This window comes from Syngnathoides biaculeatus, chromosome 9 (assembly GCF_019802595.1).
Source record: "Syngnathoides biaculeatus isolate LvHL_M chromosome 9, ASM1980259v1, whole genome shotgun sequence".
Classification (NCBI taxonomy): domain Eukaryota; kingdom Metazoa; phylum Chordata; class Actinopteri; order Syngnathiformes; family Syngnathidae; genus Syngnathoides; species Syngnathoides biaculeatus.
Window position 1 is genome coordinate 12,922,369 of NC_084648.1, and position 26,410 is coordinate 12,948,778.

The following is a 26,410-nucleotide window of genomic DNA, read 5'->3' on the forward strand; positions in this document are numbered from 1 at the left end:
CACAAAATGAGTTTGACATCCATTTTTTGTTAATGAATTAAAATAAATGTATCAGGTTTGGGGGAAATACTGTGAGTGGGGAGGTAAAATTAAAAAAAATCCATTAAAAAAAATAGGAATAACTATTCGGCTGACAACTTGTAAAAATTCACTTCTGGAACAACGTGTCCAAAATTGTCTGAATTTCAATATTTTCAAAATGTTGTATAGAACATTTCCCTACAACAATCATAATCATGAATTTCAATATTTTCAAAATATTGTCTACAACATTTCCCTACGACAATCATAATCATCAATAAATTATGACTTGAAAATTGTCATTTTAATCTTATTACATCCACCTTGCAATGGTGGAACCAGTTGCAGCGTGATTCAATGTACCCACATGAGAGTTCAACATTCCATCATAAAAAATTTCTGTGTCTATGGATTAATTCACCTTTGCCAATTCTGTTTAAAAAAAAAAGTCTATTAATTCAGATTAATCAGATCTCAAATGTCAAAATTACAACTCTGCACTATTTTAAAAGCAAACAAAACATTATTGACAGAGTGAATTGGGTAGTTTGACAATATTTTTGTTTTCCATTTTGTGCAAGGTACCTCCTGGTGTAAATTGTTAGTTACATGTACTTGTACGTTTAAGAAGAATTTAAATACAGCTTCTCTTATGTAGTATGTATATTATTTCCTATATCCACAACAGCTGCTGTAACAATGCAAATTTCCACATTTTGGGATGAAAAAAAGGTTATCTTAAATCAGTTATATGCACACTTCATAGAACTGTTTTTACTTATAAATATAAAATTGTTTCATCGTGTTTTTGTTGGTGATTTCTGGGGGGGTTGTAACTCTGTGTATATATATAAATACATATATAGAGAGAGAGAGAGTAGGTTAAGTAAAAATAAAACACTTTTGGTTACCACTGGATCTTAAATGGGCGGGGTTGTCATCCTCCTTTCCATCTTACCTGGTACCCTGGCCCCAGCTGGTAGATGGCCAGGATTTGTGCAGCATTAAGGGCTTCTCCAAATAAGTAGACGGCGCCCATCTGGCCACAGAAGACCCGATTGGCATCAGCCGTCTCAGACGAGCCAAGAAAGCACTTGTCGAACGTCTGTAGGACAAAGCATTCATTTTGAGAGCACTCTAAACAGCACAAAAAATATTTTAAAAATGAAAAGAAACAGTATTAAGGTATGATAAAAAGAGGTAAAAATAGCTGCAAAGATGCAAGGACTGCGTGCTATAAATATCCCCAATGACAGCCTCTCTTGGCAGCAGTCACCAGATCTTTTTCTAAAACGTGATTTTAGAGAAACAACCCACCATGCTGTGACAAGTGCATGCAATGATCTGCGAGTGATAGGCAGAGAAGAGAGGGTGCGTCCTTCCCAACATTTCACCTCTTAACACTCACACTAAAAGAAACGCTAAACGAAAGCTGCGCAGCGAAGCCATCTGATCTAGCAGAGAGTAGAGATTACATTTATCTATAATGGACAACACTGGTTCTAAATTAATTGGCATTTGGCCAAATACAGGAGGTGATTAAGACATTGAAGACACTTATCCTGTTCAACACCCTGATTGATTCGGCACTCCTCTATCCATTAAAACCTCTTTCCTCCACTTAACCAGCGGAAAAACCCCAGGAAAATGCGCATACAGCTACAATAATTTTAGCTCAATGAACAGCCAATCCCAAATTTCTCAAGGCACACAACCCCTTAGACATTCAGCAGAGCTGGCCCCTATTCCTGGACACTGCAACAACCCCCTCAATCCGTCTGCCCTTCAACGGCCTAGCTCAGTTCAGTCCCTGGAAACCAATACCCCCCATCCTCATGCAGTGTAGAGCTACTTCGATATGTCCTAGGACAATCTTTCCCAGACTTTTTAAGCCACCTACCCACTTTAACACCAACTTTTGCACCACAAACCAATTTCAAACCCACCATCCCACGGCCAACTTTTTAACTCAAGCTTCCACTTCAACAGATTGACAGAATTGGCACACCACAATCCCACTCCCCCAAAACCCATACTTCAACCCGTCCAAAGACAAAGGTACCAATATAGTGTATTCCTACATTGATCTCAGTCACAGAACAGCCTTTCATAATCTTTTAAAGCCACACACTTCGACAGTTGACTCAACCCCGGGGACAGCCCAAGACCAATTATGTACAGTTTTGCCATGGCTTTCTACTCACGTCACTGGTGTTGACAAACCAGGCGATCTCTCCGAAGGACGCTAGCTCACCGTTGACGTAGCAGCTAATTTCACTGTTTTTCCAGCGGTTGTAGACATGCACCAGTGTCACCATGTACCACTGCAATGAGAGAAAGGCCAAAATAAATAAGCCAAGTGATAAAGAAAATGTATTATTTAAGAACACAGTGACGAATAGCATTTTTCTTGTTGTTTGGTCTTATCTTACCTTCTGAGGTTTGAAGTCATATTTCACACAGTGCTGGAATCCTTTTCCCTTGGTTTTCAAAGAGGTCACTATCAAGCAACCGCCCACAAAATGTGCAGAGTAGCCTAGGCCTTTACTGGTGCGGAAACTGAATGGAAAATAGAGAAGATAGTGGGTAAGATTCTGATGCTCTTTTTGTCCCAAGGGAAATGGGTGTCAAGGAACCAGGACTGACCAGTATAGGTAAGGCTTGTCTTTATCCACATTGATGTTGTTGAGGGGATCCATGCGGAGCCATGTATGGAATGTAAAGCCGTTCTGATACGGCCATTTTGTGATGGGCGGTAGCGCTATCGCCTGTTGGCGAGCCAAAACAACAACGCTGAATTAATTTAATGTTGTTTCCAGCACAACGGTAGTATAATGAAGTGAACTTACAGCTGCGTTTTTGCCAGGAAAGCTGAAGAAGGAGTCTGGGCCATATCTCTGAGCCATGTACTTCAGGACTGACAGAAGCTTCACTGCATGTTGAGGCTGAGTCACGCAAAAAAAAATATATATATATATAAATAATTGAATAACCTAACCTAGTCGAAAGAATGCACAATTTAAGTTTGTCCTGATTTAGACATTGGTTTTCACAGGATGAATGACAATATAAACTACTGAGCTTTGTTAAATCAGTCAGTCATACAGTTATTTTGTTGATCAGAAAGAGGTTCACTGTGTGATATCTCATTTAATAGACTACAGAACAACTTGAAAATGCATGGCTTATTATATTATCATCATTGCACTGTGCAGAATCCATAGCACCGATTATAAAAGAAATCTTCTGGACCAACATGAACCATCACATCTGCGTGACAAGGTCATTGATGAAGCCTGTGGGGCTGAAGGGGGCAACGGCGAGCACTTGACGCGTTCCCAGCACATTCCTCACACATACGACTGAAACATCATCATCTGACTCACCCACTGGCCCTTTTCCCCTTGCAGCTTGCTGAAGAACAATTTCAGCTCTTTAACTGTGATACTGTAGCTGGCCAGCACGCCCAGCATATCTACGAGCAGGTCTGAAAAAGAAAAAAAGTCAGTGGACAGACATGACATCCCAATAATGTAAACAAAAATGTTATTTGGCCATGAAATCATGAACGTTTGATTGCGTATCAAAAAAAATGACATAAAAAGATGGAACTCTTTCACTTGAGTAAACATCTACATCACCCTCACTTGACTGCACAGTTGCTGGAGGCATGCACTTTTTTTTTTTTGCTGGCAACAAAAGCACTGATGCGTAAGCCGTTAGACTAGATCACAATAATCTTAACAATATCGGAAGGCCTTACAACAGTTGACACACGCTTATTCGGGCACCTTAAGCCCCCCACCCCCAATAAGATCTTTCCAAAACATTTTAACTTAAGCAACCAAACCACCTTCAATTCCCTGACAAGTTTGGCACAACCCTATCCCAGGCATCAAATGGCCACCTACCCAATATGTGGGAGGGTCAATTAATTGAAGATTTTCATAGCAGGGTTTGGTCCCAATTTATGTTTGAGAGATTTGATGAAAAAAAAGACAATTTATCTATAAAGTTAAGTTGCTACTTTGTTATAGAGTTTCTGCCAAAATGAGAGGACTAACCAATTTGGCTCTTGCTGCCTGTCGACCCTTATAAACGGACAAGGGGCTATAGAAATGGATCGATGGTATCGTTATCTTTAAATAACTAAATGGTAACCAGTACGGGGTGTACCCCACATATTTCATCCAAAGACCGCTGGGATAGGCAACTCCGACCCTTATCCAGTTAATCGTATTAAAATGTTACTCAAAACATTGCCTAGTAAAGTATTTAAGGGATTATGTTGTCCCACTTGGCCTTGGGTACCTGCAATCATGCTGTCTGTGTTGGAGATTCCCTGTAGCACCAACTGAATGAGGCCCACGTCAGTGCACGCCTGCAGATTGCGCACGCTCTTCTTGAGGATGGCGGTGAAGATGCTCCACACCTCAGCCTGGCAGGTGAGCTTGCACTTGTCCAAGAGCTCCACCATACACAAAATGCTCTCTGGCTCCTGGATGATAAAGTTCATCTCCAGGTCAAACTGGCCGCCAACCAGCTGGGAGGGCAGAAAGAGAGAGAGAGAGAGAGAGAGAGAGAGAGCGAGAGAGAGAGAGAAACATTTTAATAGTGACAGTAACAAAAACTCAGGACTATATAACCCATCTGTTATGCTTCCAGTCAAATGGACCCATTTAAAGATTAGAAATGTAGATTTTATTTATTTAAAGCCTCCTGTTTTGTCGTGAGTCAAACTTCAAACTTTCAAAATCTAGAAAATGTTTTCATTTTAACCATTCTGCTACATTGTGGGTCAAACGGATGCTGTTTGAATCTGAAAAATGTGGAAAAAAAACAACAATGTATCCAATAGGACATGTAATTTGTACTCTATTTTGACAATGTGATGTTAAATCCTCTCTCATTTAATAGTGTTTTGAGAAGATTTTTTTTTATCGACAATTACGAATTTTCAGGGGCGCTGCCATTTTTGCGAGTCACATGACCTACGTGGGCGGATGTGACGTGTTGTTCCATACACTCAATTACATGGGACACCATTTAAGCCCAACGCTGATTCCTCGGATTTATACTCATCTGGTGAAGAAATAGCAGTATCGGTTGATTGGGAAGACGGAGGAATACCTCCATACAGATTTGAACCTGTGGCTGTAAATAATATTGAATATTCAGATGGTTCTTCGGACATGAATGACGCGGAGTCTAACTACTCGAGGCCTACGTGTGACATAAGTGCGTAAACAAAGGCCCCCCCCGAGCTCCAGGCCAGCAGCCGCGAGTGGTTCTTTGGACGGGAATGCGCACTTATGTCGCGCGTAGGCCTCAGAGTAGTCAGACTCCGCGTCATTCCTGAACCATCCGAATGTTCAACATTATTTACAGCCTCAAATCTGTATGGAAGTATTCCTCCGTCTTCCCGATCAACCGATGCTGCTATTTCTTCATCAGATGAGTATAAATCCGAGAAATCAGCGCTGGACATAAATGGTGCCCCATGTAATCGAGCATTTGGAACAACACGTCACATCCGCCCACGAAAGTCATGTGACAAATGGCAGCGCCCCTGAAAATTCATAGTCGATAAAAATCTTCTCAAAACACTATTAAATGAGAGAATTTAACATCACATTGTCAAAATAGAGTACATATTACATGACCTATTGGATACATTGTTCATGTAAACCACTGGATTTCTCCTTTAAACCTGATTATGTCACCGGTCGTCATAACCCAATTTTAAATTTCAAATTTTAAGGTTTTTTTCATTACATTTCAATTGTTTTCTTTTTTTTTTTTTCCGGACCCACAACCAGAAACCATCTATGCAATGCCATGTTCATTCCACAGACCTAGTGCTCTTTTTGTACTTGCAAATAGTGCCGCAAGGCATAAAAGTCACAATCTCTCACTTCCTAATAGCGGCCATGACGTTTTTATTATTGAAACCGGCCTAATCAAAAAGAGATAAGGAAAGTAACAATGTAGACGTCGAATTCATTCCGCCAGTGAGATGTCATGTTTTGAATCAACAGAACAAATGAACACGTGTTGGGCTGCACACCCATTACAAGGGCTGTGCGTGAGAACAATATCGGATCGTGGAATGGAGGCTGCCCTATTACAGTGACTGAAGATAGATTAAGTTGTGTTTCTGTGTTCTGCGTTAGACAAAGGAGCCACGAAACAACAATATGACTATCCATTTAACCTCAATCCAGGATGTGAACAATGACAATATCTATCTCGCCAAAAACTGTTAGGTGCAATTATTGTCTCTCCATTGTGTCTTGACAAATCAAAACTAACAGGAATTAAAATACGTTACGATATTTACATAGTGATCAGTGATGGAATGTGCCTGGTTTTGAAGCCAGGCCGGGCATTCTTCAACTATCACGTTAATAGGGGAAAAGTGATTAATTTGAGGTCAACGTAGCCTTGGCACCACAAAAATGCACACTAAGGCAGAAAATCCAATTATTTTGTTTATTTTATTTTGTGCCAAGACTGACGAAAAAAGAATTTGGTTGAACAAGTAAGTACTGTATGATGGAAAACTTCACATGTAGATAAATTTGGCATATCAGCTGGACAAAACGTCTCCACTTTTAACAACATTCCCTATTCTTGAAATTCACCACTGTCAACTTTGTTCAGATATCCAAATGCACGTCAACACGGTTGCTGTCTTTTATAACAGATTGAACACTTATAGTACATGTAAAAATTCTACATCCCTATGTTTAAACAGCAGGTTTTTTTGTGATATTCAAAAATGCGACCAAGATAAATAATTTCAAAACTTTTCCATAATTAATGTGACCTACAACCCAAAGTCAACTGACTTTTAATCTTTTCAAGAGGGGAAAGTGAAAAAGTAATGCGACAGCATAAGTGTCAAACATTAAATGGAAGTCAGCAAATACCTGCCCCAATTTAAAGTGGCGCTGAAGAAGCCCAAACAAAGTTCGGCTGTCCCTGTTGACTTTATTCTGACTCTTTTCTGCTCTTTAGCAGAAGCCTAAAAGGTTTGTTCAACAACTGATTAACATTTAAGATTGCTCATAATTCTCTCCCCCATGACTTGGGTCCCAGTTCCAGGGGAAAAAAACCAGCACCATGACTGGTTGTAGGTATTGTCTTATTTTGGTGATGAGCAGTGTTCCGTTCGCGTGAAACATACCATTTGGAATTTTGGCCCAAAAAGAATTTAAAAAAAGAAAATAGTTCTGTAGGTTATAGGTTAGACTATAGTGGAACAGGTTTTGTAATTAGTTTTTTTTTTTTTTTTTTTTTTAAAGAGTACTGTGTAAATTTTTATAAGCGCTGTTAACCTCATTAGACGTTGAAAGTGTCTAACCATGTACAGTATCTCCAGGCATAGCATCTACTGCCTACTTTGAAGGAGATGTAAGACTGACTTAGTTAACAAACGGTTTACAACAAAGTACCAACAAAATCAGACAACGGCAATTGTGTTTTAAGGATAGACTGACATTTCACTAAAACAAGTAAAAACTTCAAACGCAAGAGTTGGCCTATTTTGTTATAATAAGCACTCAAATAAGGGTTTAATATATTTTTCATATACGCGTGTGTGCGTGTGTTATTTGAAATGGGTCTGGACTGAAAAAAAAATCTGTTTCATTTTATCAAGTACAAACAAGACCAATGAAAAATGAGAAAGGCCATTTTTTTTTAAATAATTGTTTCAGATTATTCCAAAGAATTTCAAGTCAATGAAGAAACACATTTAGCGTGTCCATTTATTCATGTTCATGACAATAAAGGTGACCATTGCTTTGCATTCAAAATTTGCAAGTTAATTTTATTTTAACGTATCCTAAATTTGTCTTTTTTGGGGGCCACATATATTTGCATTTTACAGTACAGTAGGGTACCGAGGTAATGAACAGTGATTTTATTTTTTACCTATACATAAAATCACAGGCGGAACGGTGAAGCAGTGGTAGAGTACTGGCCTCACAGTTCTGAGGACCGGGATTCAAAGCCCAGTCCTGCCTGTGTGGAGTTTGCATGTTCTCCCTGTGCCTGCATGGTTTTCCTCCCACATCGGAAAAATAAGCATTAATTGGAGACTCTAAATTCCCCCTAGGTATGATTGGAAGTGTGACCGTTGACTGTCTCTATGTGCCCTGCGATTGGCTGGCAACCAGTTCAGGGTGTACCCTGCTCATTACCCGATAACAGCTGGGATAAGCGGCTCAGAAAATAGATGGGTGGATGGACATAAAATCACGTACAACGATTGACATGGCTGGAACCCCAAGGATTTGGGAGCCAAATTGGCCATCCAAAAAACAAAACAAAATGATAATTGGGAATATCTGTAGTTATCAACTATCTGCATCGTTTTGTTACATTACTTAACAACAGACTAATAACGTTATTGTGGGTGGGTTCAATGATAAACAACAACAATAAATATTGAAAGGGAGAAAAATGTTTCATATACTGTATGTCTAAAGAAGAACACTTAATTGTAAAAATAAATAAAACTACATGTAAGAGCACCATAAAAAGTGTTTGATTGGCCACTTGATGTCATTCTTAAGCTGTTCTTATTAGTTGGAATTCTTTTTCAAAAATGAACAATGAAGACTATTGTTAGCAATGACATCTCGCCAGAGGCTGAACTGCACTGTATTTGTTTACAAAGTACAGCATAACTTGGGGCTACAGCAAGAGGCCATTACCCTCTTGTCCTTTACCTCATCTGTTTTATGTTGTACTTCATATTTGACCGTGCAATATTTATTGGACACCAAAAGAGATTTTGCAACACCCCAACAACAAAACCTTTGGTTGAACCAATGGGACTGCATCCAGATGTGCTATTAGCCTCTGCTGGCTGCTATTATTTTTCCTCAGAAAGTGTAGATTTATGAGCCTGACACTGAAAACAAGGACGCTGACACATATTGCTAAATTTGTCCCAGCTTTGATTCTGAGAAGTAGTGAATCAATATCTGCTCGCATTATGTCAGGCTGAGAGCCTAAATTAATCCGATGTTCAGAATGTCCCTTCATTACGTATGCCTTATTTCAGATGTGTAACAGACAACCTTGACATTCAAATGCTGGCGGACTGTGCATTTGGTTCCTGGGACTTCAGTGGGAACTTACCCAACTTAATCAACTTCTTAATACAATCATTAGTACGTCCCAATTAATGGAACTATCAATACTACACAAAAGCACATTATAACACCACACAACTGTGCCATGTACATCTGGAGGAGTTCAGAATCAATATTTAGCAGATAACATGGCAAACCAAAAACAAATACACCAGAGATGCTGATTACGAACTCAATTGTGTGCAGATGGCTAAAGACTTGTTTTGCTAGTTGAACTCTGCTTACTCTACCGGAAAAATGTTTATGTTATTGGGGGCCACTTGTGAGGCAAATTTGAAACCTGATTCGTTAAAAACAACAACAGCAGGCCCTTAGTAACAGACCAAGCGGTGTTGAAGGCCATAAGCAAGATTAAATTTACATGGTAGCACCTGGAGGCTGGAATCTGATTGGACACAAAAAAAGTCTCATATGCATACTGGAGTCAAGAGAGAAACCACTAAACTAAAAGACTAGACAGTAGAGAAATTAATACAGATTCATCAAAATAAATAGACTGTTGAAGATCACAGCTTTTGATAGTGTTTAGGCGATTGCCCACAACTGCATTCAAACCAACCTCAACAGCCTCAATTAATTCACACACATTCTGTGCCCTGTCCCATCATTTAAATACTGTGGCTACATCTGGAACAAGCATGACAGGTTGCCAGCTGTAGCCAAGGCCCAATCCCAACAGTCCTCTCCACTTAAACACTGGGGCTTTATGGCAACCAGACACCAGATCCCAGGCTGGGTAACCTAGCCTGACTCTTGGCCACCAACCCCCTGAGACCTACCTGAAATATTCATGGCTGAGCAGCCATTATGGCAAGACACAAAGTATGTTTTCCATGGTCACCATGGGGAAGAATATGGGAGCACGGCAGGAATCATTGGGACACCACAAGAACAGGTAGCCCAAGCTCGGCTAATGTTTAAGAGTGGAGGAGGACTTTTCTGGATTTATTTGTTCAACTAATAAGAAAATAATAACTATGTCCACAGGTTTCTCAGCCACGCATGTTACGCACATTTGGCATTTTCACTGTAATCAATCATTTGTTTCCAGTTTTACCATTGCAGCAGTCACCGCTACTTCTTATTTCTATGCCCGAGTGCTAGTAGCCATTTTATACAGCCAGTCAACCAAGAAGCCCAAAACACTCACACACACACACACACACACACACACACACACAGACAAACACCATCCACCACTGTTATTTCACAAACTTGCACAGAGGCTGTTGTATGTATTCCAAGTCAAAATTGGGTTTTTGCTCATGCAGTTGTGCCTTGAGAGGCGACATCAATTCATTCTATGATGAAGCTCGTCACTTAAAACACTTGTATCGGAACTCATCTTCCCTATTGAAATGAATGAAAATGGAATTCATTCCTTTAAGCGTCCCAGGCTCCCAAAAAAGGTGATTAACAAGAAAAGTATCACTCTATAAAATATGCAACATCATAGAAACATATATTGTCATTTAAATAGAATAAAAATGGTTACTTTTTTTCTCCTTCAAATCACATGCCAATCATTCTGGTTTGAAGCACCGAGGCCAGCTGGGGACATTCTAAGAGACAGATGAACATATTGTACTGGAGACTGAGCTCCTCTCAGTGTCGCAGTAATATTAGCCATTCTTTCCAGGAGATGAATGTATGCCTGTATTGCTATGTTATGTGACGACAGTGTATATTTGTTGCATTTGTTTTTAAATATTATGCACCCTCCATAAAGGATAACAACACTCTCACATAGATGCTAATTGTTAGCCTGTGTTTGTTTCCTGGGGAAGACAGCTGCGGATAGGGTTGGGCATCATTTGGATTTGAGCGATTTCAGACCCGATGCCAATTCCAACCAATTTTCTATTATGATTCTTTTAGGGGGATATTAAAAAAAAATTAAATTATGAACATCCCTTTTCATAGCAGCTCGGAGGACAGATTAAAATGAATTCAATGAAATGTTAATCTAATCTATGAACGATTAGGGAATGTGTGTTTAAGTAGTCTAATTCACTTAACATTTAAACTAAAAGCTCAATATAGCATTGTTAAAATAGTTATTCGCGACTTGTGAGGATAAGCACTTCAGAAACTGGATGGATGTTTATAACAAATGATTTATATATGCAAATACAGTATTCAGGTTTTCACATGACTTTTAAGCGTGTAGCCTTCTATGTTGAACGCTAAGCATCAGAACTCAACATTTTGGCACAAAAGCTAACGTCACATGACAGCGGTGAAAACGAGAGTAAAATGAGACGGGATGAAAAAGACTAGTGAATGGAAGCAAATGCTCGAATATAATTGATTCCTTTCCCTAGCCACCAATGAGTCAAAAGGTTAGTGTTTGTGATACTGTCAAATTTCTTGAGGGTTGGCGGACTATACACATCAAAACTGTGAAACTGAATTTTTAAATTAAACGATTCCAAAAGAACCAGAATATCAGTCATGGTTTCAATCAATTCTCGATTGCCCAACGCTAGCTATGGAAGATCCCAGTAGAATTGTTTCAAAAGTGCACAAAGGCATGACTGAAAAGCTCAGAAAGTTTGTTAGACTTCAGGGGGATTAGTTCAAAGGGGAACATTTGGAGTTTGATATAGAAATACAGTATATCTCATTAAACCTGATCTGGAAATGTTCTGATATCTCCTGCAGGACAATGCTGAGGATTCAACTGTCTTTGTATTGTCCCCTTAATGACACCTAGTCATTTGGAGGACATACATACGTATGTAAGCTTGAAGTTCTTAGACTACTCTGTATAACGCCATAAAGCAGAAGGTTTTTGGTTAATCACACAAAATTATATCTCAGGTCACTACAGCTTTTAATTGGACAGAATGCAGCAGATATTCTTGCCATCAAGTTCCATGTGACAACATTTGAGCCACAAGCAGCAATGTTGACCTTTAGATAAGGACCACACACGATTGGGTTTTTGTTTTGTTTTTTTGTCTTTTCGACAAAAGCGAGGCCAATAAACACTCAAACGAGCTGTCAGAACGACGACGAGCTGATGACCTACTTTTTCCCAATAGCCCTTTAAATGTATCCTGTTTTTAACGAGCCATCTCATCCAACCAAAGGCAGTTGAGCCCACTGGTCCATGAACGCACTAGGCAGAGAGAGACGATCACGAAGGCCTAACACGTGAGCTATCTCAACGCTGCAAAGAGATCAAGCAAATAATTTGGTCCAAGCAATGGTAAAAAAAAAAAGAAATGAAAAAAAGTAGTTCCTTTCATCAAGACGGATTACTATACACTCAATGAAAAAGATTCTGTATCCGAAACTTTAGAGATTCACATAACTGTAGCTTGTAGAAAAACATTTTCCGGTACAAATAACAACCATCAGATGTCCTGTCAGACTGCAGAAACAGATGTTTCTAAGAGGCTGAAGCATCACCTTTTATTTAGCTAACAATTTATCAATTTTATTCTTTCTAACACATCTTCATGTTTTCAAGAGGAGTCTTATGACACTTTGAGGGGTTTTTTTCTGCACTGTATAGACTTTTTTTTTTTTCCAGCTCGAGTGTTCCTATTTAGGGCCTCCAAACCCAAGCCAATCCACAGGAAATATTTTATATATATATATATATATATATATATATATATATATTTTTTTTTTTTTAAGCACTCACATTCACACCTATTGAGAATTTAGAGCCTCCAATTAACTAACGATGCATGTTTTTGGGATGTGGAAGTAAACCAGCGTACCTGGCTAAAATCTATGCAGGCACAGGGACAACATTTAAACTCCACACAGGCACGGTCGGATTTGAAAAACTAGACCAGTGACAAAGGCATGCTGGGGTGTATACTTTCTGACATAAATCCCCTCCCCCAACATATAAACATCAAAACGCCATATTCCACGCAATAGCCATTCAGCAGAATTCACACACTAATTCATAATAATTTAGACCAGTTCTACCAGTATAGTGTGCAATTAGCCATTAAACTATGCCCACAACTACAAAATAAAATACCGATTCTCCTGAAGTGTAATCTATTTTGTATTATTTGCGCAAGTATTAATTATTATTGGGCTTAGCATCTTTATAATATCATGTATTTGGATTAGGAGATCTGACACTGTCAAGGGAATTTTCTTGTTTTGCTTGAACCAAGAAAAAACATTGATGAATGACAAAGAAAAGCAAGGTGAAATGGACTACATGAAAAAAAAAAAATCTTAAACCAGCTTTCTAAGAATATCTTCAGAAGCACTTCAATGGGAAACGGCAGCTTCACAGTAATGGTATATTTCCACGACACAAGCAAATACAATGCGCATGAGAGAACATGGGAGGAAACCAGCCATTCTGAATGTTCACTTCACTTTACTCCATGAGTGTTTTAAATGATATAACCTGTCTTCAGTGTAGAATCAGAATCAGTTTTATTGGCCAAGTGTGTAAAAACACACAAGGAATTTTTTCCCGGGAAGTCAGTGCTGCCCTGGTACGACATTTATTCAGAACAAAGAACAAGGAACAACATAGCAACAAGAACAAAGAACAAGAGACATTTCTGTTTATAGGAACTATTCCCTATAAGAGTCGTTCAAGATGCAAAATCTTCTTCATTTAGAACAGTCCCGCATTGTGTTAAGTGGACATTTTGGCCTAAAACTGACAGCACGATATATACTGAATCCCTTCATATATTTGGGTATATGCATGAATTTTGAAAGCCTTACTCAAGATTTTTTTCTGAAGTGATTTTAAATCTGGAGTCGCTGATGGTGTAGTTGTACACATGGTTGACTTTGCTGTGGGCAGTGTGGGATCGATTCCCGCTCAGTGATGTTGATATCTGCCCTGCGACTGACTGGTGACCAGTTCAGGGTTGGATAGGATCCAGCTCTCTCCTCAGCTAAATGCAGAGAGTTTGCGTCAGGAAGAGCATCAAGCGTAAAAACTGCGGCAAACAAATATGAGCGTTCATCTGAGATGGCACGCTGTGGCAACCCCTAACAGAACAAGCCGAAAGCAATACATACGCATGTTGACGTCTTTTTTTTTTTGTTTGTTTTTTCAAAACCAACATTTTTTCCATTGCTGAGGGATGAACAAGCTTTAATATTTACTGTCAATGCTTGTCTCTTGGTTGCAATCATCAACCACAGTGAAGGGCTTGTCGGGAAGTTATCCTTACACACAAATTTAGAACTATCTTTCCAGTGTTTTCACATAATTTTGGTCCCACAGAGTAATCATCTTTCCCGATGAGATCCAAACAAAACTTATGCAATACATAAAAACTTCATATGTAGGCAGTGTGGAATGAGATGTCTGGAATTAGTCAGATTCATCCATAGGAATGTGCAAGTGGCAAAGTGGCGGAAAAGGAAAGGAGGCGATTCGATCTTAAAGTAAACAAAGAATTTCCTTGTTTGACGTAAGCCCAGGATTTGCAACCCAGTGGCACTAAAGATATGACATTTACAATTTTGAGAACCAAGCATGGATTAGAAACACCAGTAATTCTAATATAACCTGATAGACCTCTCGCTTGTGTTTGTGTTTCTAAAACCAGTTTTGCGAGTATTGCCCTTTGCATTCAACAGTCACATTATTACTTTCTTTGGCAGTTAGTGGCAGTTGACAAACCTCATCCCAACTTCAAGTTTTGCATTAGCAAGACAAAATGCTCAATTAAAAAAAAAAAAAAGTAGTGTAATATACAAAGTGCCTGTGTTTAATTACTAATCCAATCAATGAAAATGTTATCAAGGACAGTTTCCTCAGGGAAAATCCTCCATGAGGAATCTGGAGACTACCTGGAGTGTTACTACATGTGTATATTACAGTACCACATGACACAACAGCTTCCCCTGTCCAGTCTTTTAAAATGCAAATGTACAACAGAGCGTCAAGCTGATTCCCAAACTATTGTCATTAAACCTCAGCATTGTAATATTTTGAGAACTTTTGATACAGACGGTGCATAAATCATCTCTTTTTCCAAGCCCCTTATCCCCACAAGAGTCGCGGGAGTGCCAGAGCCTATCCCAGCTAACTTTGGGCGAAAGAAGGACCACATCCTGAACTGGTCCCCAGTCAGCCGAAGTGTAAATATTAACACCATCACTGAGCAGGAAAGTCAAGCGTGTGTACCACCACACCATCAGTGACTCTCCTGCCTAAATCAGAGTAAAAAATATAAATCATAATATTGTTAGAGTATGCAAATTATTGATATATTGACACCATCACGGCGCAGGAAAGTCAAGCGCGTGTACCACTACACCATCAGTGACTCTCCTGCCTAAATGAGAGAAAAAAATTTAAATCATAATATTGTTAGAGTATGCAAATTATTGATCTCCTCACTCACACTCAGATTCATTAACATTTATAATTTACAACACCACGCCCACCTCACTTTAAGTGTATAGCTGGGCTCATGAGCCTTGTCCTGCATGTTTCCCCTCCTGTCTGAGAGCCAGCCCTGTTCTATCTTGTCCTGTCCTTCCCTCACTGTAGACCACTCACATATAATGAACCATTGTTCCAGGTGTGTGTGTGTGTGTGTGTGTGTGTGTGTGTGTGTGTGTGTGTGTGTGTGTGTGTGTGCGCGCGTGTACTTTTGTCATCTTGTTTACAGTTAGTGCTTGGTGTTGTTTTTCCACACACCCCTAGGAAACCTTGTTTTGGTCAACTGACTAACTGATTTTCAATAAACAATCATTAAAATACTAAGAAACCACAGCAGCATCTTAAAAAGTCCACTGTGACATTGTAAAACTGCTCCTGTATTAAAGAGATACAGATCCTCCTTTCTGCTTTACTTTACAGCTGAAACAAACAAAAAAATCTCTAAATAAATCTCCACCAGATGACCCCATAGCAATACCTTTAGCGCTTTTCCCTAAGAACAGCAAATAAGTGAGTTTTACAACAAATAACGAGGCTATCCAGCCCGCCCCTCCACCCTACACACATACACAAATAAAGAAAATCTGAAAATCTGCGAAATGCATCCAAATGCCGAACCATGAATATGTGGGATCCACGGTCAATTCATTCTCTTTGATCGTGCAAAGGGAAGCAAGACCCAAAAGCCAACCCAACCACGTTTCTCGCAGTTAGCACCATGACCTTGCTTCAGGTAAAGCCACATTCCACACCAATAACTCGTCAAACGTCAGAGTGGCCCCACAGAGCGGCCGGGAGTCCAGCTGTCAGGCCAGCTGTCCTTCACTTGGATGAAGCTGACTCGGTGTCGACTGAAAGTGAGATGGGCTGCTGAGGCTAAAGAGCAGACCGCTTTTAACAGTTTCACAACAAAGAAAAACAGTCAAGAATCTCACCATGATATATACATTAATAGAGAGAGAGAGAGACAAACATATACACACACACACACACACACACCTGTTTGAGACCTGTGTTGTATATGGCTAAGATGAAAAGAAAATTACACTACAAGATTAAAGTTATATTTTCGGGGAAATAGTATTATTCAGACTGAAGTTATATGGTTAAAAGGTCCCATATTTTTACTATTTAGACCTCCATAAAGTCTTCCAGTAACTTTACCAGCAAAAGTTTGACATACAGTAAATCACAACAGAAACATAAGTACACAAACTCAAATACACACACACCATTACCATAAATTTAAAAAGAAAAAAAAATCCTTACTGAAGATGAGAGTAAAACATTTACGAGCCGCTTTCTCAGAATATGGTCAAACCTGACTTTTGGACTTAATAGCTAACAAAGAGTAAAACAATAAAAAATAAAAATCTGCTTTAATTTGGTTTGTGTCTCTATTTTCCAAGTAGCATATGTAAACACTTGCCTTAAAGACATCTTTCATCCATCCATCCATCCATTATCCGAGCCGCTTATCCTCACAAAGATCATGGGAGTGCTGGATTCTATCCAAGCTATCTTTGGGCATGAGGTGGGTTACAGCCTGAACTGGTTGCCACCCAATTGCAGGGGATATATGAATCTTCCATATGATATATCATATTGATTTGCTCTTTGAATGAGAAAAAACCTTCAGTACTCAAATTCAGGATAAAATGATGAAATAATACCCTAGTCTTATTAAATTAATCAATTAAATCCTGTTTAATATCCCATATTGTCAAAAAAAATAAATGGTCCACTGCTCAGGCTACATGATTCTGGCCAAAATAATCATTATTATTTTGATCAATATTGTAAATATGATTATTATTTGATATTATTTCTCGTTAGGTAAAACATCTATTTTTATTTCACTATTCTCCAACAAATGTGAAAATTATCACACGATGTACTTCCTTTTTATCTATCATTGCTGTGCTTTCATAAAAGACACAGTCTTGCAGGTTTTGCAATGCATCTTTGGTCAAAAAGTCAAGCTTTGCCGGTTGTTGCTCACGGTAAAGCTAAAGCCTGATAAGGCTGGTTCTTCCAGGTACCAGATAACCACTACTGCATATGCATCACTAGAAATACCCAGAAAGGATAATACCTACTGTGCTTGTGTCTCAGGGCGACCAACCCTTAGAGCCTTGTAAACAAGCGTGAGCAAGAGGAAGGAATGGAGGGAAAAACAAAGCTTTAAAAAAAAAAAAAAAGTTGATTATTAAGTTAAGACGTCGATGTGATTAGTCAACTAATCGTGTCAGCCCTACTGAACAGATTAGCTGTTTCACCTTGTGGGGTAGACAACTCTACAACAATCTTTATGTTTGTGCTTCTGGTTTTTATATATATATATATAGACACACACACTAAAGAAAATCTCTCACTGGCATTTAGCAAAACATAATTTTTGGTAATTTATGGATGTTGGGAGGGAGGACATGAGGACAGTGGGTGTTAGAGAAGAAGATGCACGAGATAGGCTTACATGGAAAAAGATGACACGCTGTGATGACCCCTAACGGGACAAGCCAAAAGAAAATGAAGATCTAAAACTGTTCAAATTGAGTCTAATTTCATGTCAGAGAGTCAAGGAAAAAAAGGCTTAATGTATCCTTTCATGCAAAATGTTGGCATGGGTGCCAAAACATGTTTGCATTTTTGTAAGCTTTGTGTTTAACTAAAGAAGCCCAGATTTTGAACTAAGCAAGCACATTTCTGACTAAATTAATACAAGATCATTATTTTCCAGTATTCATACTTTTTAGGATATTTTCGTCAGTGGTGAGGTTGACATTTTTCTATTTTAAGATAGTTGCCTTGGTTCAACAAAGACCTACCTATGATAATTAGACATGAATGAGATAACCTTATGCATGATCTTCACGCTATAAACTTCATATTTATGTTACTGGCTACATTAATATATCTGTAACCTTCCAGTCAGGTCCATAAATATTTGGACATGGACACAGTTGTCATCTTTTCCCCTCCAAACAAACAAGACATGCTTAAACTGCACACTTTGAGCTTTAATTTGAGGGTATTCACAGATCAGGTGGACGGTGTATGAATTAAAACAAAACAATTTTTCATGGCTAGCTAGCTACATGCTAGCATCAAAACATCTGAGCAATTTCCAGTCTTCTTTTATATGTAACAGAGCTCTTGCGTGGGAGAGCTAAAGATATGAGAGTACCATAGTAAGCCTATTACTTCGAAGGAATCTGTATTTCTTCTCTCAAATGCAAGAACACTGGTGACGTGCCCAGCTTCAGTATGACTGGCTGCCACATCGCTGGAAGGGCATGAATCAAATAACATGTACACACCACCATCTTGGCTAAGTTGCGACTATGCACTGGAGGTTCCACAATGCTTTGCCTCATTGGTAAATTGGAACAAAAAAAATAATTGCATGTTAGGAACCGAACAGGACAAACGCGCACCATACAAAAACCGTTTGGCCGGCTGTCAAAAACCATACCATTCCACTAGTATATTTTTACAAGTATTCTTTGGTATAGTTTTTACAGTATAATTTAGTTTTTAAATATGTTATGCACAGCCTATAGATGTTGGTAATGCATTTTAGGGTATGGTATAGTATATTTTTAATGGCATGGTATCATTTGTTTGTTTGTTAGTTTTTTTTTAAATATTTGACTATGTGTCTGTAGCTATCTATAGCAGTAATGAGTTTCGGTTAGCGAGAGATGGTACAAACCAAACAACGGGTTGATGGTGATCGAAAGCCGCGTGGCTCAGAAGTAGGGCAGTGACTCACACTGGGACCGAGACTCTTCCCGTCACTATTGGTCTTTTACATTGACTTTATCAGTGAAGTGGCGGGTGAGCTTGGGAGGGCATACTCGGCCGCCACTGTAGGGAAGGGTGATCATTTAACATAAGGCCTTTAACTGAAATCATGTACCGGTATAAAGTGTCACAATTGCTTGCCTCCGCTTACAGTCAGCATTGACAGGGGAGAGTGTTGCAAGCTACAGTAAATGTTTTGTAAACTATACTACACCCAGTCAATGACAGAGGGATGAAAATCAAAATATTTTCTTTCAATTGTTTGCTAAATACCTGCAATGAGTATGATCTTATGAGAGGTTTGGAGTAGATTATCAAAAAACTACATGACCGATTTACATAAAAACACTGTTTTATTTCTACATCCTCTAAAAATGACAAGATGGCGTCGAAGAAAGTAGTAATCTCGTTGTTGTAGAGCTCGGTAAATTGGGGAGGAACTAGGATTACCCTGCGTTGCCAATGGAAGTACCAGGGAGTGTTCGCCATATGTGTATGTTTGCTGTAATGAAAATCAAATCTCATATATGCATATATACTATTCACATTTTTAAATGAATGTTGTAAAATGAGTTTGAAATGATTGTTTTGCATTCTTTGCGGTTCACCATTCGCTAACTTGCCAACTCGCTTTGGTTCCTGATTTTTGAAAGTCCATCAGCCGAGCAGCATAAAATGTTGTCTGCCAATATCAATCAAAACAATCACACTGGCGTAAAGTCTAATTACTTGCATTTTTGTGTCTCATCAGGGCAGAATTAGGTCCCATATTCTTTATTACCAATGATCAGCATACGAAAATGTATTCCAAAGTACTACGACATTTACTGTAATTTCTTGTGTATAATGAGGACCCATGTATAATACGCACCCCCAAAGTTGACCTCAAAATTCTCGAGAACCCTTCGACCCATGTATAATGCGTTTTTAAAATGATTAATTTTGCTTGTACCTATATGATCAAAATGAAGTATCTGTATTTCGTTCACTTTTTTCAGATAATTCTGATGTTAAGCAATTTATTTTAACGTGATACTTTCAATTTACCTGCTCTTATATTGAAAGTCACATCCCTATTTTTGTTTAGTGGATGAGAAAACAGTCCAATTCCCCAGTTAGGATTTTTTTCAAGATAAGCACATTTCTTTCAAGAAAACGAAGGACCAGGCGAAACACATTTAGTTTTATTTTAATGGAATTCAAACTGGCAACCATTTCAAGACTGTATTACCACTAAACAAAACAAAGAAAATAATGATGGTTGTTGTTGAGTAAGTTTTATTTTAAAAAATAAATAAATTATATATATATATATAGTATTTCACAAATTCTGCCAGGGTATGTTATGTGCACAACTGTACATATTATGGCATCAGATGTTATCCTATCATAACGGAATGAAGGTGTAGGCTACGCCTTCTTTATAGCCTCTAAGTGGCAATGGAATATTAGAATGAAAGTGTACACCTTTCAAAAAACCTCCCCATGATGTGGCATATTTAAATGAACGTATACTGTGTTCTCATAGCGTATAGATGGCAGCATACATTTATAAATTGGGAAATACTTTTTCCTTTTCCCTTTATATAACACACACCATAGATTGACATTTTTGGGTGTAAAAACTATGTGCATTATACACAGGAAAATGACAGCACCAATTCACTAGCTAAACGGAAACTGACGTTGATTATTGGGATGAGCTTGAAATGGTAAAGATGACTTTGGATCTTTTGAAGTTGCATTTTAGCAGTCTTGTAACACCATAACACCTGATCTATTGCCTTGCCAGCTTGATGATGTCATCATAACAAAATGTTTGACTCGCACTGCTAAAAGCTTCGTGACAACCGCAACACACTACAATTGACTGCAACACACAACGGCAAGGACGAACTGTTGCCACCATGACAAAGCGGTTTTGCAGGTTCTAACTTCAGCACCACCACCCCATCCCCCTTCCTACCACCAAACCAGCTGAGCTCCAATTGCATGTTGTCCTTCACACTGACTGACCTGACCCTTTTCAGGTTTTATAGCAGTTTCCAGTCAAAACTTCCAATTTTCCACCGAGAACCTTATCAAGAACCCACTAAATAAAGTGGGATAAGGTCTTGCCCAACAGGTTATACACAGACACATTCATACGTGCACACTATCACTGACCTGGATATGTCGCAGGCTGATTTGCTTCTCCTGGCAATGAGGATCCTGACACCAATCATCGTGTCACATTCAATTTACCACTTACATATTGTTGTTTCTGTGCATGTCAACTCTAATAATTTCTCATTTTATTCAGTCTGTGACTACAGGCTCTGTCATATAACTGACACAGCTTACTTGTCTATAACAGTATGCAAAGCCAGTTTATGGAATAGAAATAGTGAAAGTGAGTTCCAGGATAATGATAGATGTGTACAAAATTCAAACCAGGGCACAGACCATTCCATAAATGTTTGTGGAGCACAGGTGCCATCATAATTCCAGGTGGCAGAAAATGTGCTGACAACAGTTTACCTAAAATAACATGACAAAAAAATGTTCCGTTTAGATTTGCTAGGAGGATAAATCAAGCTGATGTCATAAACAGTAACAGAGAAGATCTCAAGACTACATGGTGGCACAGTAGCCACTTATAAAAGGGAGAGACTGGGAAACAAACCCACCACACACAATCATCTGTTATAAAAATGGAAATAGACCGCTACCCTAACCTAAAATAGTCAGTCACATGGAGTCAGTCATTGGGCTTATTTACAATTTATGCTACATCTAACGTGATCAAGTTTAAGGCATTTCCAATTTTTGCTCTCTGGTCAATTAATTAGCCAGAACCTAAATGAGCATGTTAATTATGCCTGAATTAATATGACGGCTATCTTTTTAAAATGAACATAACCATTTAAAATTACGGGCCAATGTTCCATGTCCCTTCGAAGGAATTTACCTCATGTGACATCTTTTTGACTGGCACTCAACCTGTAGCAGTAGAGAAAGCTAAAATCATCATCAAAACCATTTAACCCGAATTCTAAATCTGTCTTCGTCATATGACATTAAATTGTTTGTTTACTAGTGGTGCCATCAGAGTAACTTTACATGTAGTGATACTAAATTAGCTAGCTAGCACAGCCCTGGAAAAAAATTATGTAATATGTTAGCCCCCAAAATTGTTTCATGAATTTACTCGCAGACAGTTAAATCAATAATACCCATGAATTCACCGCCCTCCAGGGAAAAAAGAGGGGGGCCTAAAAATGACGTCTTGGCGACACCATCACAATTGGCAAGACACCACACACCAGAGATGTCCAAGTAGCAATGCTAGCCTCCCAAATTTTCTCAATAGCATCCCCAGGAAAGTTCAAGTAATAACACTCAACAATCATGATGCTTCACTACTAGTATCCAAGTGAGCTCCATTGAAAATATGTATGGTCACAGGACCTCAAAATTTCCTGGTTAACTTAACCTGGTTAATTTGCTAGCATCCCCTGAAACTCTCACTACTATTGCCGACTGGAATAATAATGATAAATTATACCCCCCCACCACCACCACCACCAAATTGGGCTTGTTAAAGGACACTACGCTGCAAGATTATCAAGCTAAAATTTCTCTGACAGAATTCACTGATTTCCCAGGCCTGGGCGAACCCCACAAATTTAGCTAACTTGCTAACCTCAAAATGTGTGAGATAGCAGACAAAACTGCATAACTACCACCTCCAGCGAAGTTCAAGCAGCAACGCTAACTTGTAAAAGTGGCTCAAAATTTGTGTTATATAGATTGTAGGTGTGGTAATGACCCCTAAAATTGCCTCACTAGCCCAAAATACAATCTTGCAAAGGAGTGCCCCCAGGAAAATTTGAAGCCGATACACTATCCCAAAAATCCCTAGCTACCGCCTTCAGAAAGGTTCAAGGTCTCTCTACTAGAACTGTTGATCAGGCAGAAGCAGGGTTCCCACTGTTGTACACATGCATTGCTGCAGAGCTTTACTTAGCATCAGATGACACAAAGTTGTATACTGCAATACGAAAACTTACAAAAACTATGGGATGATGCATCTTTTCTGTCACGGTTGTAGGAAGCATTCAGAGCTTGAAGCTGCATGCACATGCACACAATTAGTAGCCCCCAAAAGAAAGAAGTAGCACTGGCTCTTCACTAATGCCTCTTTAACATACCTTAAGGACCTGGAACGGCAACTCATAATGAACGAGCAAAACAGCCTTGGTTTTACGTTATAAAACACAGGTGTCAAAGTTAGGGCCCGGGGACCACATCCAGACCCCCCACGTCATTTTATACGGCCCACGAAGGCAAATCATTTGCATCCATTTCGAAGGCAAATCATGTGCATCCATTTCATGTGTCTTTCTGAAATACCAAAATTATTTTCACTTTTAATGACGTTGACTAATTGCAAGCATTTGTTACAATCCTCCTTTAAAAATAAAATGAAAACGTTAAATGTATTTTGCTTATTTCAGAAGCAGTTATCCAATTACATTTGGGTATGTGATATGAGATAATTTTACTTTTAAATGAGTTCAAAGTGATAATGGCCCTCCAGGGGAAACAATAACCAAGATGTGCCCGGCTACAAAAATTAGTTTGACATCTCTGATAAATTAATTAATCCCTTGAAACCTGATCACAGGTGCCCCTGAGAAAGATGCAAGACTAATCCACCAAATTATTTCGCTCCAATTAAATACATCATCATGATGATAATATCTGATGGGCCCAAGGACACTTAACAATACGTCATGGGGATGTTGAATATGCTGGGAGGGAGTATTCGAGTTGGCCGCCAGCTGACTGATTGACGACAGATTTGACAGTGAACAACAGCAAGGTGGAATTAAAACACGAACACGACAAGCAGTTGTGGAGGCGAATTGACCATTTTTGCCCAAAAATATGAAATTATCCCAGCGTGAAGGTGCCATTCCCGCGACCTATTCTGAGCGTTCATAATCAGCTTACCAGGTTGAACACGGTCTCCACGAGGTCTCGGTTGGAAACTTCCCCAACTTCCATGAGGCCGCCCAGCACGGCGAATTTCATCCTGATGCCTCGGATGGGCACGGCGGGGTTGAGCGGCACGGTGCCCGACGCGGTTTCCTCGCTCGCCATTGCTCAAGGTGGGAACCGGATAGCAGGTGGCGTCCACAGGTAAAACCACCTGTTCGCCTCCAATGGCGGCGGTGGCGAGTCAAAGGGAAGGTAGAGGGAGGTTCTCTTTATTATGTCCCTCCGGTTTCGGTGTTGGCGGTCTACAGGCACATAAGCAAGAGTACGTCCCTTGCCATTTGCGATAAAGTCCAATAAAGTACCGAGAGCGTCGCTCCGCCAAACTCTTCTTTCAGTCCGTAACTTGATATCCCGCAGGCGGATTAATGCCGTCCGAAGAAGAATGAAGAGGTCGCGTAGGTGAGGTGAAAGGGTCCGGGGAGGCAGGTAAGAGCACGGCCAGCTTTTCTCCGACGTTCGCTTCCTCGAAAAACGTCCAAAAAGGTCCACTTTTACAACCGGCGGAAGTTGCTATTGTCATGGAGTCCGCACACTTGACAGGTCGCGGTGCCAAACTCTCAAAGCTCGTACACACGCCGACTGAACCACCACACAAAGGGAGCGGGGGGACGGGGGGGGGGTGAGTGCGGCGGGGGTCCGCTCGCCTCGTCGAACCGGGAAGTGCACTCAAGCTTGGCCGAAGAGAGCGAAGCGTTCGCCCGGCTGCTCGCTCCGTCCGCCCTTCGCTTCCTGATTTACTCCCCCGTAGCTTTCAGACCGTCACCGCCATGACAGTGGAAGCCCTTGAGTAAGGGTGTGTGCGCATGCGCGGCGAGGGGCAGTCACTCGGAATGACGGCTGCTTTCGCTCCAGAGGCCGGCGGGCAAGGCAGGTGTGTTCAACTCAGGTGCAGGGACACTGTCGAGTTTTTTTTTTTTTAACGGCCTCTTTTTGTCTCCATTGAAAAATAAAATGGAAACACGAACAAGCATATTGAGAAACTTCCAATGGAAGGAAAATTATCTAAATTACATCGTGAATTTACATTTTGGCACTGGCAAGTAAGGGCCCTGTCCAGACCCTGGTGCCCCAGGTAAGGAGGACCATGGAGGCTAAGTTATCTTTTATTTATTGATTTATTCACATCCATACATCCATTTCCTTTGCCGCTTATCCTCACGAGGGTCACGGGGAGCGCTGGAGCCAATCCCAGCTGTTGACGGGCAGGAGGCTGGGTACACCCTGAACTGGTCACCAGCCAATCACAGGGTACATTGGAGACAAAACAGCCGCACTCACAATCACAACTAGGGGCAATTTAGAGAGTCCAATTAATGTCGCATATTTTCGGGATGTGGGAGGAAACCGGAGTGCCCGGAGGAAACCCCACACAGGCACGGGGAGAAGATGCAAACTCCACACAGGCGGAGCCGGGATTGAACCCAGGACCTCAGAACTGTGAGGCCAATGCTTTACAGCCGCTCCACGGCAATCTACTTCTTCTTTTAGCTTGTCCCGTTAGGGGTAGCCACAGCATCTCATCTCAGATAGATAGATAGATAGATAGATAGATAGATAGATAGATAGATAGATAGATAGATAGATAGATAGATAGATAGATAGATAGATAGATAGCGGCACGGTGGCTCAGCTGGTAACGCTTCATAATACAAATACAGATCTTTCCTAATATTTTGAGCATATGGATAGCAGCAAATTTGTGGTGCGCATTGTACATTGGTTGAAAGGTTTTCCTGATTTTTTTTTAGGCAAACTTTGGGGGTGCGCATTATACTCAAGGACGCATTATACTCGAGAAATTACAATATTACCCTTGATTTCTGATTAGAAAAAAAAAGAAAATAGTCCATAAATTTCATGTGTAAATATGATGAGGCGATTAAAGGTTTTTATGGTTTGAGTAACGCTTTACCAGCTGAGCCACCGTACCGCCAAAAAAAAAAAACACATGTTTGCTAGGTAACCTGAA

General features: G+C 39.8%; 1 protein-coding gene across 3 annotated transcripts in view; it reads right to left on the reverse strand.

Moving 5' to 3' along the window:
- Positions 1-25,273, reverse strand: part of lrba (LPS-responsive vesicle trafficking, beach and anchor containing) — a 222,475-nt gene extending 197,202 nt beyond the window's left edge. For all 3 annotated transcript variants that reach the window (XM_061828985.1, XM_061828986.1, XM_061828984.1), the window contains exons 1-8: positions 24,394-25,273; positions 4,333-4,564; positions 3,408-3,508; positions 2,871-2,966; positions 2,668-2,789; positions 2,454-2,580; positions 2,226-2,345; positions 980-1,126 (exon numbers count right to left, since the gene is read on the reverse strand). In XM_061828985.1, coding sequence (XP_061684969.1) covers positions 980-1,126; positions 2,226-2,345; positions 2,454-2,580; positions 2,668-2,789; positions 2,871-2,966; positions 3,408-3,508; positions 4,333-4,564; positions 24,394-24,543 — 1,095 coding nt within the window. In that variant the 5' untranslated portion in view covers positions 24,544-25,273. The remainder of the gene's footprint in view (positions 1-979; positions 1,127-2,225; positions 2,346-2,453; positions 2,581-2,667; positions 2,790-2,870; positions 2,967-3,407; positions 3,509-4,332; positions 4,565-24,393) is intronic.
- Positions 25,274-26,410: the final 1,137 nt, after the last annotated feature.